The sequence below is a fragment of the Trachurus japonicus genome, chromosome 1 (genome assembly GCF_045865225.1).
Source record: "Trachurus japonicus isolate A0001 chromosome 1, Traja_1.0".
Taxonomy (NCBI): domain Eukaryota; kingdom Metazoa; phylum Chordata; class Actinopteri; order Carangiformes; family Carangidae; genus Trachurus; species Trachurus japonicus.
Window position 1 is genome coordinate 12,689,644 of NC_140907.1, and position 14,684 is coordinate 12,704,327.

The following is a 14,684-nucleotide window of genomic DNA, read 5'->3' on the forward strand; positions in this document are numbered from 1 at the left end:
ATTGTAGAGAGGCTGTCATAACACTGCCTTATTGAAAACACTTGTCATGAGAGGCTAAGTACAGATGGGAATCAGGAGAGAGGCAGATTTCTTCTTCCTCGAGTTTTGCCTTAGTCTTATTTGACCCGAGGCCGGTGCTCTTGTGGTCAGAGTGAGTTCTCGTTAGGTAAAGCTACACCTAGAAACAATCAAACGGGCTATGAATTATTGAATTATGTTAACACAGCCTTTTGAAAGTATTTATTTATCCAGGGAATGTCAAGTAATCACCACAGTCTTTGTGGCTCTTCTGCTTCTCATTCGCTCAGTCAAACACAGTCACACCAGGGAGACTTTGCGGCAGCATTACGGATGCAGCAGGAGGAGGGTGTGGTGCTGGTGCCGGTGCTGGTAAGAGGAAGCAGGGCGGGAAGGTTGTGGGGTGAAGCAGGGGTGCTCTAACCTCTAGGCTCCGCTGGTTATTAAGGTGGAAAAATTCATCTGAAAGTGAAAGTCCTGAGAGAAGAAGTTAGAAAAGTGCTCTCCCTCTTCCGCCTGGTTGCATTGAGATTTATTAGGAATTACAATTCTGTCTGAGCTTGCCTGTGTAACTGACAGGTTATTTATGGCCCCAAAATAAGTTATTAAACACACACTACATCAGGGCTTGACGCTAAGCTTTTTTCCAAGTAGCACTGTGCTACCATGCTGAAAAATTTAGTAGCACACAACATTTTTTAGTAGCACAATAAAAATTTTGTAGTTTTGGTGAAAATATCATTTTCAAACAAATAAAGTAGATTTAGCCTATAATCCTAACCCTGTAGACTAATTTTTAATGTTTTAACTGGCTCTTTGCCTTAACAAAAATCAGGAAAGACAAACAAGGCAAATATGTGTGAGAAAATAGAATATTTACAACCAATATTAGTTTTTAGTTTTATGCTGTATGTGTGTGCATGTGGCCCAGGGGTGGGGGTATTGATGAGCAGTGAACCTATATTTCCCTCAGTATAAAAAGCTGAACATTACATACAGGGCTCTACACTAAGATTTTTTAGGAGCACAATGAAAAATGTTGTAGCAGGCTGTTTAAGCCTTAAATAATGCTGAGGGTCCAACATGACCCATTTTTACATTTGAGAACAGTAAAAACACCAAACATGTTTCCTCAACAACCTGTCACACAAGCAGCTCCATGTTGCCCCTGTGTGATGTTCAGGGACAGGTCAGACAGGGAGCTTTGAGGTTGAAGTTTATATGAATGTTGCACTGTGAGACTGTGACCACATGTCAGCTGTTCTCACCGCGACAAGCGTTTTTTTTTTTTTGATAGCTCCGCGGTAGCCTCGGAGGCCACGTACCACCTAAGGGCTTCCTTCACCTGGGGCAGAGCTCCGTGTGAAACAGTAGGAGAGACACAGCCCGAGACTGTGTACCGGAGGAAGAAGCAGGTCGAACGTGCACGGAAAAAAAGCGCATCGCACCGAATGTGTGCTGCTACGGTGTCGCCTTGGCGTGCATGACGCGCGTCTACCTTGAAAGTAATGTGCGGAAAAGACGTTACATCTGAACGGCCCCGATGTACACAAGCTTTAATCAATGCGGCGGCCAAAATCACCAAACAGGCAGGGGGGGCGGGATCAGATACTGCTCACGTTAAACAGCATGCAAAGCGGTGCATGCAGTTTCTGTCCGAGTCGCACTGATGCGACTGAATGCAATTTTTTATTCGCACGGGCTATTATCAACTCGCAAATGCGAGCAAAACTGTCGCACTGTCGAGCCCTGCACTACATACACACACACACACATGCAGAGTGATACGGTAATATAACGTGATAAACTGAAGCAGTTTAGCATAAAGCTGTAGTCAGGATAAATGCTAAATGCCATTTAGTGTCAGACCTGTTCTCTTTCTCTCTCCCTCTCAATTTCTCACTTTCACTCCTACTCTTTCTCTCAACCCCTTTTTTGTCTTTATTGGTTTAACTCTTTTTAGAACATCATGTCATTGGAGTGGTTGTAAACATGAGGAGGAGGACGACTTTACTTTTTTCACAAGTGAATTTGTTGCAAGGTAATTGAAAGGTGTTTTTGAGCTTGGTTCACCTTTTCACTGGTATTTACCTCACATTATGTGACAGGTGATATCTGTAAAGTGATCTTTAAACAGTATCTTTGTGCTTTTTTATGCCTACATTTTAGCATTTTGGGGGGTGGGGGTGCGTACAGAGGAGCGGGTGAGCACCGCCAATCGCGGAGAAGCGGTGAAATGTATTGTAATGAATGTAGCCTAATGAAACTTAAATTGCTGGGTGGGGGTCCGGTTTGGAGGGCGGGGTGCCCCCCTAAATACACTGTAGGGGAAACGCTGCCATTTTGTAATTCTGTAGAAAATGGCAATTGTGATATTAAATCTTAAAACTATTTCATAATGCCATTAAGGGATAAATATTTAAATACATCCCCACTGCTTATCTTAAAGTCAAGCCTTTAATTGAGTGTGTTAATGTGGTCACCTCTCAAAACAGATTTTGTATGCACGGCAGTGCCTAAAAATAGAAACAAAGCAGAGATGGAGCTGGGTTCTGAATTTCCCCAGTGTAAGAAATATGAGCATATAGGTCGTCTAAGCACAGACACTAAAGAACTAAAAACGAATAGAGTTGCTATAGTTGGAAATGAATACTATGAATTTGATGTGAAAACAATGACCCTTATAAAATAGAAAGCATATGTCAAAGTGATAAAGATACAGGCCGTATGTGTATAATTTCACTGATCCAGCTTTGAGCTGTATAGTAACTAAGTTACAGACTGTTAGCCTCAGTTTGAATATCACTGCAAACTCTTCAGCATCACACTCATTTTAGATGGCAAATTTGTGTTTCAACACCTCCAACAAACCCATCAACACTTATCATTGTAGGGGAGAAGTAGAAGGGCAGGAAGAAATGAATGAATATACAGTGAATGAAATGCATGCAAGAATAATTTAGAATATAATCATTTTCATTCTGATTACTCAGTTATACTCAGCTGTCCTCGACTTGGTTTATGGTAAAATGTGGTCAATACCAGTTTATCCTTGCAGCTGGAAACATTACAAGTTTACATAAAATCTGGTCAAAAGCAGAGTAAAAGCTCATCCTAGTTCTCACTGTTGTCTTCATGGAAATAAACAAGCAGAGTAAAAGAAGACTCTTTGAACTACGGCTGACAGATCATGTCTTTAATGAGGAGCTTGATTTGTGATGATTGTTGCTCCCCTTTGTTTCAACTGATCAACTGGTGGTCACTCCCCTTTCCGGCTGCTCAGATTATTGACCAGCCAATTAGTCTCACCAGCCGAGCTCAGAGTTTGGTATGATTAGTGCAACTACCTCACCATCTCCCTTGTGAGGCTGACACCACTTTGCAGTCGGTGGTAAGACAACTGTGTAGCTTGCTGGGCTAAAAGAAGTTACATTACTGTTACCACAGTCTGTGTGTCTGCCCTCAGCATAGTTGGACAAGGAGTAAAGCTTTAATGCATGCATTTTTTTTCCAGGCAATAAAGCAAGAAAGGTTTTGGACAGCAGTTTTTCTCTAGTGGTTTTATTGCCAGCCCATTCTGCAATGAGCTCTTTAGTCAGAGCACTAGCCCATTCAGGTCTAACTGCTTCATCAAACCAAGGTTGTGATAAAATGTCAGTGCAAGTGTCTGGTGGTCATTATGTAAGACGCTCACAGGGTGTCATGTTGTACAATGTCTTCCCTCAGTTCTCAGTTTTTACAATATGTACGAATGAAAATCTTAACAAAAGACACAGCAGCATCTTCATATGGCAGCAGTATTCTTATTCTTATCAGCTTCAATATTGCAGTTTATTGCTCATGACAAATAACTGTATGCTTTTCAGCCATACTTTCTTTCCCCATAAATTGCACACCACTCATTGTTTTTGGCAGCCTGTTTACCTTAGGTAAAATTCTATTTTGAGCTAACTATATGAGTAATAAGTGTTTCCTCTGCACAAGTGAAGTCTGTAATACTTCAAAATCAGAGGGAGAAAGAAAAGTCAGTTCTCTGAGTCACTGAGCCGCACTTTGTATTAACCACTAATGGTTTGCATGTAAATAAAATATGATAAAAAAAAGGCCATATACAAGTAAGTGAATTTTATTCATGCAAAACTTTAGAGTAAAACAAAAATATGTGAGAGAGGCTGACCAGACAATATGCAAAGCAGAGATGCATACAAAATGATATTATAAATTGTGGAACTTGCCAAAAAAGCACAAATTTATATGTATAGGCTTCTGTAAAATATATTGTTGCTTTCCTTGTCTTGTTTTTTAACAAATGCTGTGATGCATTGTTTGTTATGTATAACTAATCCTATAGCACTCTTCTTGTTGTTGCTGTAATTTCTATTTTGGTCAACCATTAGTGTTTCCTTCGCACAGTAAAGTCCAGGATGTGGTGAGACGTTTTTGGAGAATTTTCCCAGAAGAGACTGTTCTTCCAATAGGTCTAGTCAGACTGAAAGCTCACCTAAGCAGAAGCAAATAACAAATGTGAATGGCTTAAGGCTAATTAGAAGCACATTAAGCTTGCAGTTATTAGGCACTAATACAAGTGTTAGCTTCCAAAGGCTAATGAGGTAGCATATAAGGCCAATTACACTTGTATTACGAATATCCTTGCACTGTATGTGCATTGTGTGCTTAGCCCTGACTTTGACTGTTAAAAATGATCACTGCAGGCAGATTGGCTCAGTCTGCCTGGCGGACGCAGGTGCATAAAGTTAAAAGACAGACAGAGAGAGGAGTAAATGGAGGGTTCTGAGTTTAAGGTCACACAGTGTGACGAGACACAATACAACTGAGAAACAGAAAAGAGGAGGACAGCTGACCTGGTAGTCAGACAGACTCACGACTTCATGGCCCTTATGAGTCTAAACCTCTCACTACCACACCTCTGCATCTTTCTTCTCACATAAGCCAGCAGTTGCCACCTCTTGTGTCTCACTCATCTTGAGTTTCTTTTTGAAACACCAATTATTATTGGTAGAGTACTGCAGACAGACAAAGCGAATTCAGGCCAGTGCTTCCTTTTGTACCCTGAAACAACAAGGATGTGACGGTTGAGACTTTTTTTGACTTTTGTGTTTGATTGTACTAAGCTCCAGTGGTTGTATAACAATAATGAATGCAACAAAGATGTTTGCTTTTGTCACAAAATTGATTGAAGAATGCCAACCTTTAATATTCCAAACTTTTAATACTTGTGATCAGAGTCTGCATTGGGGATGGTGCTTTATTATATGACTTCTTTCTTTCTGTACTCCTGCTGTTAGAATATGTCCTTGCCCAATTGGCCTATGTTTATACATGTTGGCATTATCTCTTAAGACTGCAGGAAGCTATGCCTTCCTAATAAAATCTTTAAAATGAGCAAAGGCAGAAATTAGAATATTTGTATGAACAAAACCGGTCCTTACCTCAAAACACAAAACTGACATTGCTGATTCATGGTGGAGATTAGTGGCTTCTTTTGTCATGCTTAAAGAAAAAGAAAGAGATTAGCAGTGTAATAAGCTCAACCCCCACAGTCAAATTATTGCAGGGTTGACGTAATGCTGTCCCCGTCATTATTCATTTTTATTAAGGGTTACAGTCATTTTGAAAATTATTTTCACTTCTTTTTCAGCTTTGTCAAGTGTCAAGTGTTTCTATTGAGTTCTATGTAAATACTAAATGCATGTGGAAAATGCAGCATGTTACTTTGAAAACTGTCTGTTATTCAGGAGAGATTATTTTTTCACCATAGTCAATTCATAAATACAGCAAAGAGCATCTAAAAGTGACTGCTTTCCCAGCTTGTCCTTCTTTCTGGTTGGATCCTTCCATTTTCAAACTGTGGCTTTGAACTGGGCCTTTCTCTGAAGAACTTCTGAAGTATTTTTTCATTCTAATTTTATGTGAGATGGATTAAGAAGGATGCTGCTGTACATCAAGCTGTGCCTCATTTTCTGTTTCCTCTCCAGTGCTTGATTAAACCTTAAGACCACCCACAGATGACCTGTGCTTCTGAAATTACTAAGCGAGCGGAATGGAAAAATTGGTAGTCTTTCTGCCTGAATCATTTGATCACATAAAACACACGCATAATAAATGTTCGAAGCCAAGCACTTAATGCATGCAGGCGAACACTTTACACACACACACACACATGCACAGCGACGGTGCGAGTGCGACCCCAAACATGCAGAGTCTGGAATTTGTGCGATTATTCAAACATTCATGGGTATTTCTGTCCAGTAGCAAGTTGATGATGATTTCTAGTCTAGCCCACTTCAGTGTGAGAGAGGGAGAGTGAGCTGTGGTGAAGATAATACGGTGCGGAAAGACTTGATGGTACCATGTCCCCTACATCGTGATGAATGAGACGTGTCTCAGGGAGATGAAGGAGCCCTCATATTCACTTTTGTGTTCTTCTCAAATTCAAGAGAATGGCTCTTTGCTGCGACTGACACATCTCTAGGGCTTCATTTATGTCTCTCTCTTCTTTTTTTTTAAAGATTCTTCCAAGAGGAACATTTTTCTTTCTCTGTTTTTGCCCTGCAGTTGTCTTTGATTGTTTTCGTTCCTTCCGTTTTCCTAAGAGTGGAAAAGTATAACGTTGGCTAAGCTTTGGGTGCTTTCTGAAGTGTGATTGTTTGTTTTACCTGAATTACAGTGAAAGTTAGTTTTACCACCACACAAAGGGAGATCTCCTAATATTTTGCCTTATTAGTTAATTCATGACATGTTTTCCACTGAGCCTGCTTCACAACATGCAAGAGGTAAATGAGTTATTCTGTTTGGTTGTTTGTTTTGGGGATGAGAAACAGAAATATATTCAGCGATGATCGTCCAGTTGGGTTGTTGGCTTAAGACACATTGTAGACTGTGTAACAGGCATGACACAGACAGAAATCACATGTTTGTGATGTTGGCATGAAATTAACTGATTTGGAGCTAAAAACTTTTAAAGAAAATACAATTTGAAACTGTTAACACTCATATCATCTTTGCCCAGTTGATGCTAGCAAAATCAAATTTTTTAAAACAAGTAATTTTTGATGATGTTTAGTTAGAAAAATACTTACACCAGCTAAACCTATACAGAAAAACTGACATTGGCTGCATGTCAGTGTCCCATCAGCATTTGAACTTTGATGATTTATTGTGTAACTCTGTTTCTGTCTTTTATTTTCATCAAGCCTGGGTGCATTTCCTTCTTTCTTCTTCCTTCCTCATCACCCATTTTCTGCCTATTTTTTCATTTACTTTCCTCTTCTCCTTCCATCCCTCCATCACTTGGCTTTATTGCTGGGGAACAGTATAGTGACCATATGCTCTGTGAGTATTTACGTTGACTCACTATTGTATTAGAGTGGGACTGGCCTCTTGCCCTGTGCGTCCACCCCCAGTTTTTATTGGGATGCCTTTATAACAAAATCAAACTGCACTGATGCCCCATAAACCCAATTGGTGCTTTCTGCTTCCCCCAGAGAAAAGATATCTGCAAACACAGGGAAAAGAAACATAAAACAAAAAGGAGGGGTGAGCAGAGGTTAAGCAGAGTAACTAACAATTAAGCCTCAGCATCCTGCTACTATTTTCTGAAAGGTAAAATATAACTGAAATAAATTACTCTCACCCGTCTGCTGAAGGGGCAAATGACTGGGGCACCTGGTGTGGGTGTAGTTCGGCCAGATTGTACAATGCACTGGGGAGATGAATGAACACTGCTCGTCCTTTTTTCACTTCCTGCACAACAGTTACTTAGTAACTGTGAAGCTCAAGCTGTGCTGATAGAAATAGCCATTAAAAACTGAATTGGCCATTACAAATGACACAAAAAGGATGTGAGAAACTAGTGGTTTTATGTGAAAAAATATTCAGCATTTCCAACAGAGAAGCTGTCAATGCTGATTTCTTAGTCAATGCAGAGCAGGCATTCACCCATCACACTATCAATGACAGACACTCAGAGAGGACAGATAAAGAATTGCACATTATTCAGAGCAATTAACAAACAGGCCACACCAAAGTCCTTAATATGTGTATGTCAACTTAGGCCCGATGGGATATGATCTTGGACCCATAAATTCTTTTTAAATTGAGTTTTTGGTAGTAATTGAGTGGTGCTGTAAGGTGATGTTCTTCCTGCGGGAATTCAACAGTTCCACAAATGACAAATTTGCATTTTATTTCAGCTTCAAATTTAGGCTTGTATATCTCCTGACTGGCATTTAAACTGCCTGGAAAAGTTTAAAAGTTAACTTGATAAAACTCGCAAACACCCTAAACCAACAAACACAAAAGACTTAGACAGGCACCCTAGGGAAAGGAAGTGACAGAAGATTTAAAATGTCACACCATGTGCCTGGGAGGTTTAGAGAGAAGCTGTAATCTGTAAGCAAAAAAAAAAAAAAAAAGAAATCTTTAGATATTCTATAAGCATCATGGAGAGAGACAACCGCTGGCACTAATGGGGGGAAAGATATAAAATAAAAATAAAATCACTGGAGGGTGACGGGCAGGAAGACACGTGGACAAAGGCAAAGGAAATATGCATTTATTTCAAATAATTGTTATTAGGCAGATAAGCTGACAAATCCTCTCTCCCCACCCCACCGTCCACTGACAAATCTGGGTATTTCTGGGAGTCGTAGATTATGGGCTGACAAATGTGGAGCTGGCAATATGAAAGCATGTTGGTTTGATTTAATAGAGGTGAGAGATGAACACAATAACATTGCAAGACAAAGTGACACACAGTGTGCGGTGCTATAAGTTCTTACATCTCACTATATTACTATAACTGCAGTCTCCCTATACTCACTGGATTTCAGTCATTTCCTCCATTGTTGTGTGTGCATGTGCATATGTGTGTATGTGGGGGTGTGTATATGCTAGGGAAAAAAGCAAACTGCACCAAGACACATGTTTGCATCATGGTTGTTAGGACAACTGAACTGCTGTTTAGCGTGTTCTTCTTTTCACTTGTCATCTTCACATCGCTATACCTCGATTGTCTGTTTTGTTTTGTCCGTACGTTTTCTCTCTTCTCCCCTTAATCAAACCCCAAAGTCTTGCTCCTCACAAACCTTTTCCCTCAATTTCTCATTTAATCCGTTCCTTCTGTTCTTCTAAAATATATGAATAAAAAAAAAAACCTTCAAATTTCTCAGTAATGTTGCTGCTTTTTCTCTCCTCTACTCATTTGTTCTGCCTTCCTGAGTGATGTGTGTGTGTGTGTGTGTTTTATGTATTTTGAGTTCAGCTCAACACAGAAAGTCTTCAAGTCATCATAAGGACACTGTGATACCAGAAATTGACTTGCAATACGTTTTTATTGGAAGGGCAGTGTACTTCTTTGTGTGTGTGTGTGTGACAGAGAGAGAGAGAGAGAGTTTGTGTGGTGTGGAGAGAGATCAGTCTTTGTTCCATGTTATATGAAGCCAATTTCCAGTAATCCTCCTTTCAATGGGAGAATTGGAGGAAACTGTATGGGAGCCTGATGGCCAAAGCCGAGACCCATTCACTTACAATAGAACTCTGTTTAGTCCGCTCAGTGCAAACGATTGTGAACTGAACAAACACTTTTTGCCTTTCATGTGGAGGGTTCCCAGATCAAACCGCTCTGGCTGGGGAAATCTTGAGCTGCCCCTTGTAACTTAAGTATAGGGACTCTGTCTGCTTTTAAAATACCCATTGACTCATTGTTTGATTAAATGACTCAGCTGACAGACAGACAAACTGACCACCTTAATTCTCCTATTATTTCTTTGAGTGACTGACCACAAATGATTGATTTACTATTTAGCCATTCTCTAACTAAATAAAGAATTAACTGGCAGAGTGGCCGACCATTTTTCTGACAGCTTTTGGGCTGGCAGAGTGGCTTTGAATAACTGTTGGGCTGATGAACTGATGCGCCCCCACAACCTCTTGTTGTATGGTCATTTGTACGTGAGTCACTTCTGCCTCACACTCCACTCCTTTATCCTTTCCTTTCCTCACTATTTTTCTTTTCCTCCACTTTGAGTGTTTTATTGTTTCCAGTTTTTTTTGTCTCATGATCTCTCCTTGTTTTGGTTTGTGGTAGCTCTAGCAGTGAAATGGTTCTTTTAAAGTAAGTTTTAATGTGTTTGACTCTCATTCCTAATTTTTACTGTGATATCTGGTTCTCAGCTCAGCGAGGGGTTTTGAGTTGTGCTGAAAAAAAAGAGAGAACGAGACAAGTGGAAATTATGTAGAAAAGTGGTTATAATGAGAAAAGAGAATGAGAGGAAAAGAGTAAATGGGGAACTAGAGGGGAATTTAGACCACAGTTCAGTGCTACTAATACGGTCTCATGTCTAAAATGTGTGTGAGCGAGAGAGGTCATGACATTCATAGAGTGAGTAACAGAAAATTAGATGGATAAAGCAGGGTATCTGCAGACCATTTGTGCATCTTACTCACACACACACACAAACACGGTAGATGTGATTCATTTCAGTGCCCTCTGTGCTCAGTGGGGTAGAAAATAAATGTTTTTAATGGTCCCAGGCTGTATGGAGTGCTTATGTATTGTTCATGTTTGTGTATGTGGATCAGGTAAAGTAGGGAGTTATAACGTTGTGTGTGGGAGTCACTTGAAGGTCTAGCACAAGATATGTAAATAGCTCTGTGCAGGAAATTCTCATTAAAAGTCGTTTTAACTACACTTTGTGGTTTGCAGGCATCATTTTGTCTTGATGCGGGTTGCCGACAGCAGACATTACCGTGAGCTCACAGACAATGGCCATATTTACCTCATCTACAGAGCAAACAGGCCTTTATTTGAGTTTATTATAGCAGCATGTTTTTAATTCCCATTGGTTTTATAAAAGCAAATTTAGGTAAAATGTTCAACTCTTTTGTTGCCTGCCTCCGTTTACGGTGTTAATTTGCTGTTGATGTCTTTTTGGGAGCCATATGATATAATACACATAGCAATCATTACAACAACACATCCATGCCATATTTACTACTCACTCAGAGTTTCAGTTGTTTTTAACTTAACTACCATTCACAATCATTACTGGTTAAGAGAGGCATTAATGTGAAACATTGGAAAAACACAGATAGAAAACTGACACAATTAATTACCAGCCACGACAGAACATCACGAGTTCTGTCCTCTGGCTGCACAAGTGGATCCTTGTTAATTGGGAGACGGGGTGAATTTGAGATGGTATTTTTTATTTATTTTAGTTAGAATTAGTGCTTATGATTTCGACACTAGCTTCAAGTAAATAATGGATTAATGGCTGTCAAGGTATACTCTACAGTAGAATCATTATTCCACTTTACTAGGTGATGAATTCTCGGCTCCGTTCAGTTTAACACCTCCCAAGCTGCAGCTTATGCTCCAAAACACACCCTCAAATATTCTCTCTCGACAGTTGCCCTGCCCTGCTTTGTTTTTTACCACCTTTATCATCACTTACAGTTCCCTCACAAGAAGTACTTGGGTGTATTTTCAGCACTGTTGTGTGTGCGTGCGTGCGCGCCTGCGAAACATGAGTAAGGCCTTGCATCATTACTGCCAGCATGATTGGCATCCAGGACTGACAGCTCTCCTTTTGGGGCTGAATGCACACAGGCAAAAACTTGGTAGATAAATTCAACGAAAAGGTGCACAGAAAGCACTTTGTACCTCCTGCTGTGGACGTGCTCTCCTATTTGTGTGTGTTTGCTCCTCTGTGTGGTGTCTCTTAGTGAGCCTCCCTCATTATACATGGCCTGTTGGAGAAGTGAATGAGTTTTGTCTGAGGTGAACAAGCAGTACAACAGAAACACGTGTCGTACCACTGTCTGTCTTTCCTTCTCTGTCTCGCTTTCCTTTATTTTTTTATATCCTCTTCCACTTTTCTTTTCTCTTCTTTTTTTTTTGCTGGAAAGATTTAGTCGGCAGCTCTGCTCTCTGTCTGCAGCCAAGCTTATGAACTGGGGTGTGTGTGTGTTTGTGAGAGAGGGAGAGAGGGAGGAATAGAGAGCAAGATTTTGTGCCAGATTAGCAGTAGGAGTGAGGTGCAGTGTTAAATTATTTAGCTACTGTCTATTTGATCCAATACTTGTGAACTACTGGATGGAGAGAAGGATGGAGAGGGAGAGATGGAACGATACTGTACATAGACCAGCCTGAGACACTCATACAGTCATGTTGTCCCTGGTGACCGGCTCAGATTGCAGACTGGAAACTCAGCTCTGTAGTCTTTGCCCCTCAACACAGGCTAGACCTGCCTGTGCCCTGGATGGCATGCTTACATGGCAAACAGGATGTTTTAGCCAAATTGGCAATATCAGCACTCAGCTGGCTCAGCTGGCAAGACATTTTAATAATATATTTATATTTTTTGATTGACTCTTGCATCACAGTGCCTCCCAAACCTACATCCCGCTGCCACGGCTGCAGGTGCAACCTGTCAAACTCATTTTTCATTCCGCAATTAACACTACAACACATGCACCACATCAAAAAATGGTCCACAAGCTTTGTATTTTGGAAATATTACACTGTTTTGCTGTCTAAGTCAGTGTGTCACATGACTATTTCAGTCCAATCAGTGATCTTCCCTGCAGTTAAAGTGAGGCCAGTTTAATTTGCTCAAGATGGATAAGAACCCAGAGGCTGTTCAGTCTCTGGGCACATGCAAGTCTGCATCTCCCTCATGCCCAAACCCCCCCTCCAAATCAAAAATAAACAAGGTATGAACTCAATTGTGACTTTGGACAGTCGTTACACCCCTAGATTTAATATGTTCATACATTTGCACAAACAAGAATCAATGTAAAATGCCAGCCTACTTCAATTCATTCTGCTTCAACTTGGATATGATCCTTTTTTTGTGTTTTAGTAAACTGTGAGTAGAATGGTCAAGAATATGAAATGGAAAGCAGATGACAAGACTCTTTGGATAAAAAAAGTAAACAACATGTTCTCTAGCCCGAGTTATTTATTCATATTTTGAACAAGGTAGTTATTTTAAAGTAATGGACAAGAAATAAGAGAAAACAACATTTCACAGTATTTCTGTATACTAAAATGCAGAAATGGTGGACAAATGTCTTTAATGAAAAATGCATGACAAACCCTCAGCACAGATTTAGCATAGTCTAGTTCACAAAAATAAGGGCTTTATGCTGTAAATTGAAATATGCTTCCTGAGTTGATATTTTTTCTTCCCCTTTTTGCAGTGGTTGGGAAACAAGTCTTTCATCAGCAGTCTTGGAGTTTCATCAGCCATCAAAGTTCAGAACTCAAATTTGGCAAAGAAGATGCTGGTAGAAACTAAAACAGTGTCCTGCTGAGCACAATCTTATAGCAGACTTACAGACTCACTCATAGTAAAAGGACATTTGTGCACATGCATTCACAACTAGCCACATCAAATCATTACTCTACAGTACCACTGCATGACTTTGCCATAATAAGCATTTTCAGCTTTCGAAAGCCTTGCAAAATGCAGTAGCCGATGTGTTTGTGTACGCATGTACACTGTGTGTTGTTTGCCTTTAGCGTTGTGTTCTGACGCTAACACTGTTGTGACCTTTTAGCTAAGCCGGACTGGATTTAATCACAGCAGACTCCCACAATTCACACACAAACACAACTAAGAACTGTGGCTCTCTGTGCGTACGCACACACACTCAGACTGCCAAGTCAGGGCTCCGGTTCTGTAAATAATGGTTAGGTTTGTTGTATCCCAGATTTTTTGCATCCTATTATAGTCAATACAGGCCAGGAGTCAGGCCTATTAAAATTTAGATTTAGTAACTCGCATCCAGCAACACGTTGCTCTGTATCAGCCTTGAACTTTGAAAGCAGCCAGTTTTTGTAGCTGGGTTCCCTCCTCCTGGTCATAGAATATATGAGGCATTGCTTGAATGAGAAGCAGAAGAAAAGTCAAGGATTTTGATAAATTACATGGGAAATCTGGTTATATCCAAGAACTGTACAAATGAATAATTTTATATAAGAATACCGGAATGTCATTGTGTCATTGTCAGTAGATTGTACATGCTTTTCCCCCATGACAGAAAAGACTTTGACATTTTACAGAATTAAATTGCCGCTCTTTAGTCCGCACTGTTGGACTCACAGGAATTACTACTTTTTCTGTTTGAATCTGAAAATCCTAACAGGAAGCGTTGTCCTCTCTGCCCTTTCCCTTGTCTGTTTCTTCAGAACCTGCTGTCAGAGAAGGTTGACCAGATGATGGAGTGGTCTTCTCGGCGTTCGGTCGTCCGGATGAACGGTGACAAGTTCCGTCGCTTTGTCAAGGCCCCACCCAGGAACTACTCTGTCATCGTCATGTTCACTGCCCTGCAGCCTCAAAGGCAGTGTTCTGTCTGCAGGTATACACACACACACGCCTAAAGCACCTTCTGTGGGGCAAAACAGGGCATACAGTAGCTCCTACCATAACAGCCATTCCTTTGTCATTCCTCTGATTGCCAGAGATGACTCTCATGTCCTCCAAGTTCAACCTATGAAAAAATATGTTCACGTGTGTTACTGATACACACACACACACACACACACACACATAGGACAGTACAAATGTCTTAGAACTCATCTGATATTTCACAAACACAGCTTCTGTACAAAAACATAGACTCTTTGGAAAACACAG

General features: G+C 40.4%; 1 protein-coding gene across 2 annotated transcripts in view; it reads left to right on the forward strand.

Moving 5' to 3' along the window:
• Window positions 1-14,684, forward strand: part of tusc3 (tumor suppressor candidate 3) — a 64,795-nt gene that overhangs the window by 9,058 nt on the left and 41,053 nt on the right. For both annotated transcript variants that reach the window (XM_085773257.1, XM_085773266.1), the window contains exon 2: window positions 14,237-14,406. In XM_085773257.1, the coding sequence (XP_085629383.1) occupies window positions 14,237-14,406 (170 nt within the window). The remainder of the gene's footprint in view (window positions 1-14,236; window positions 14,407-14,684) is intronic.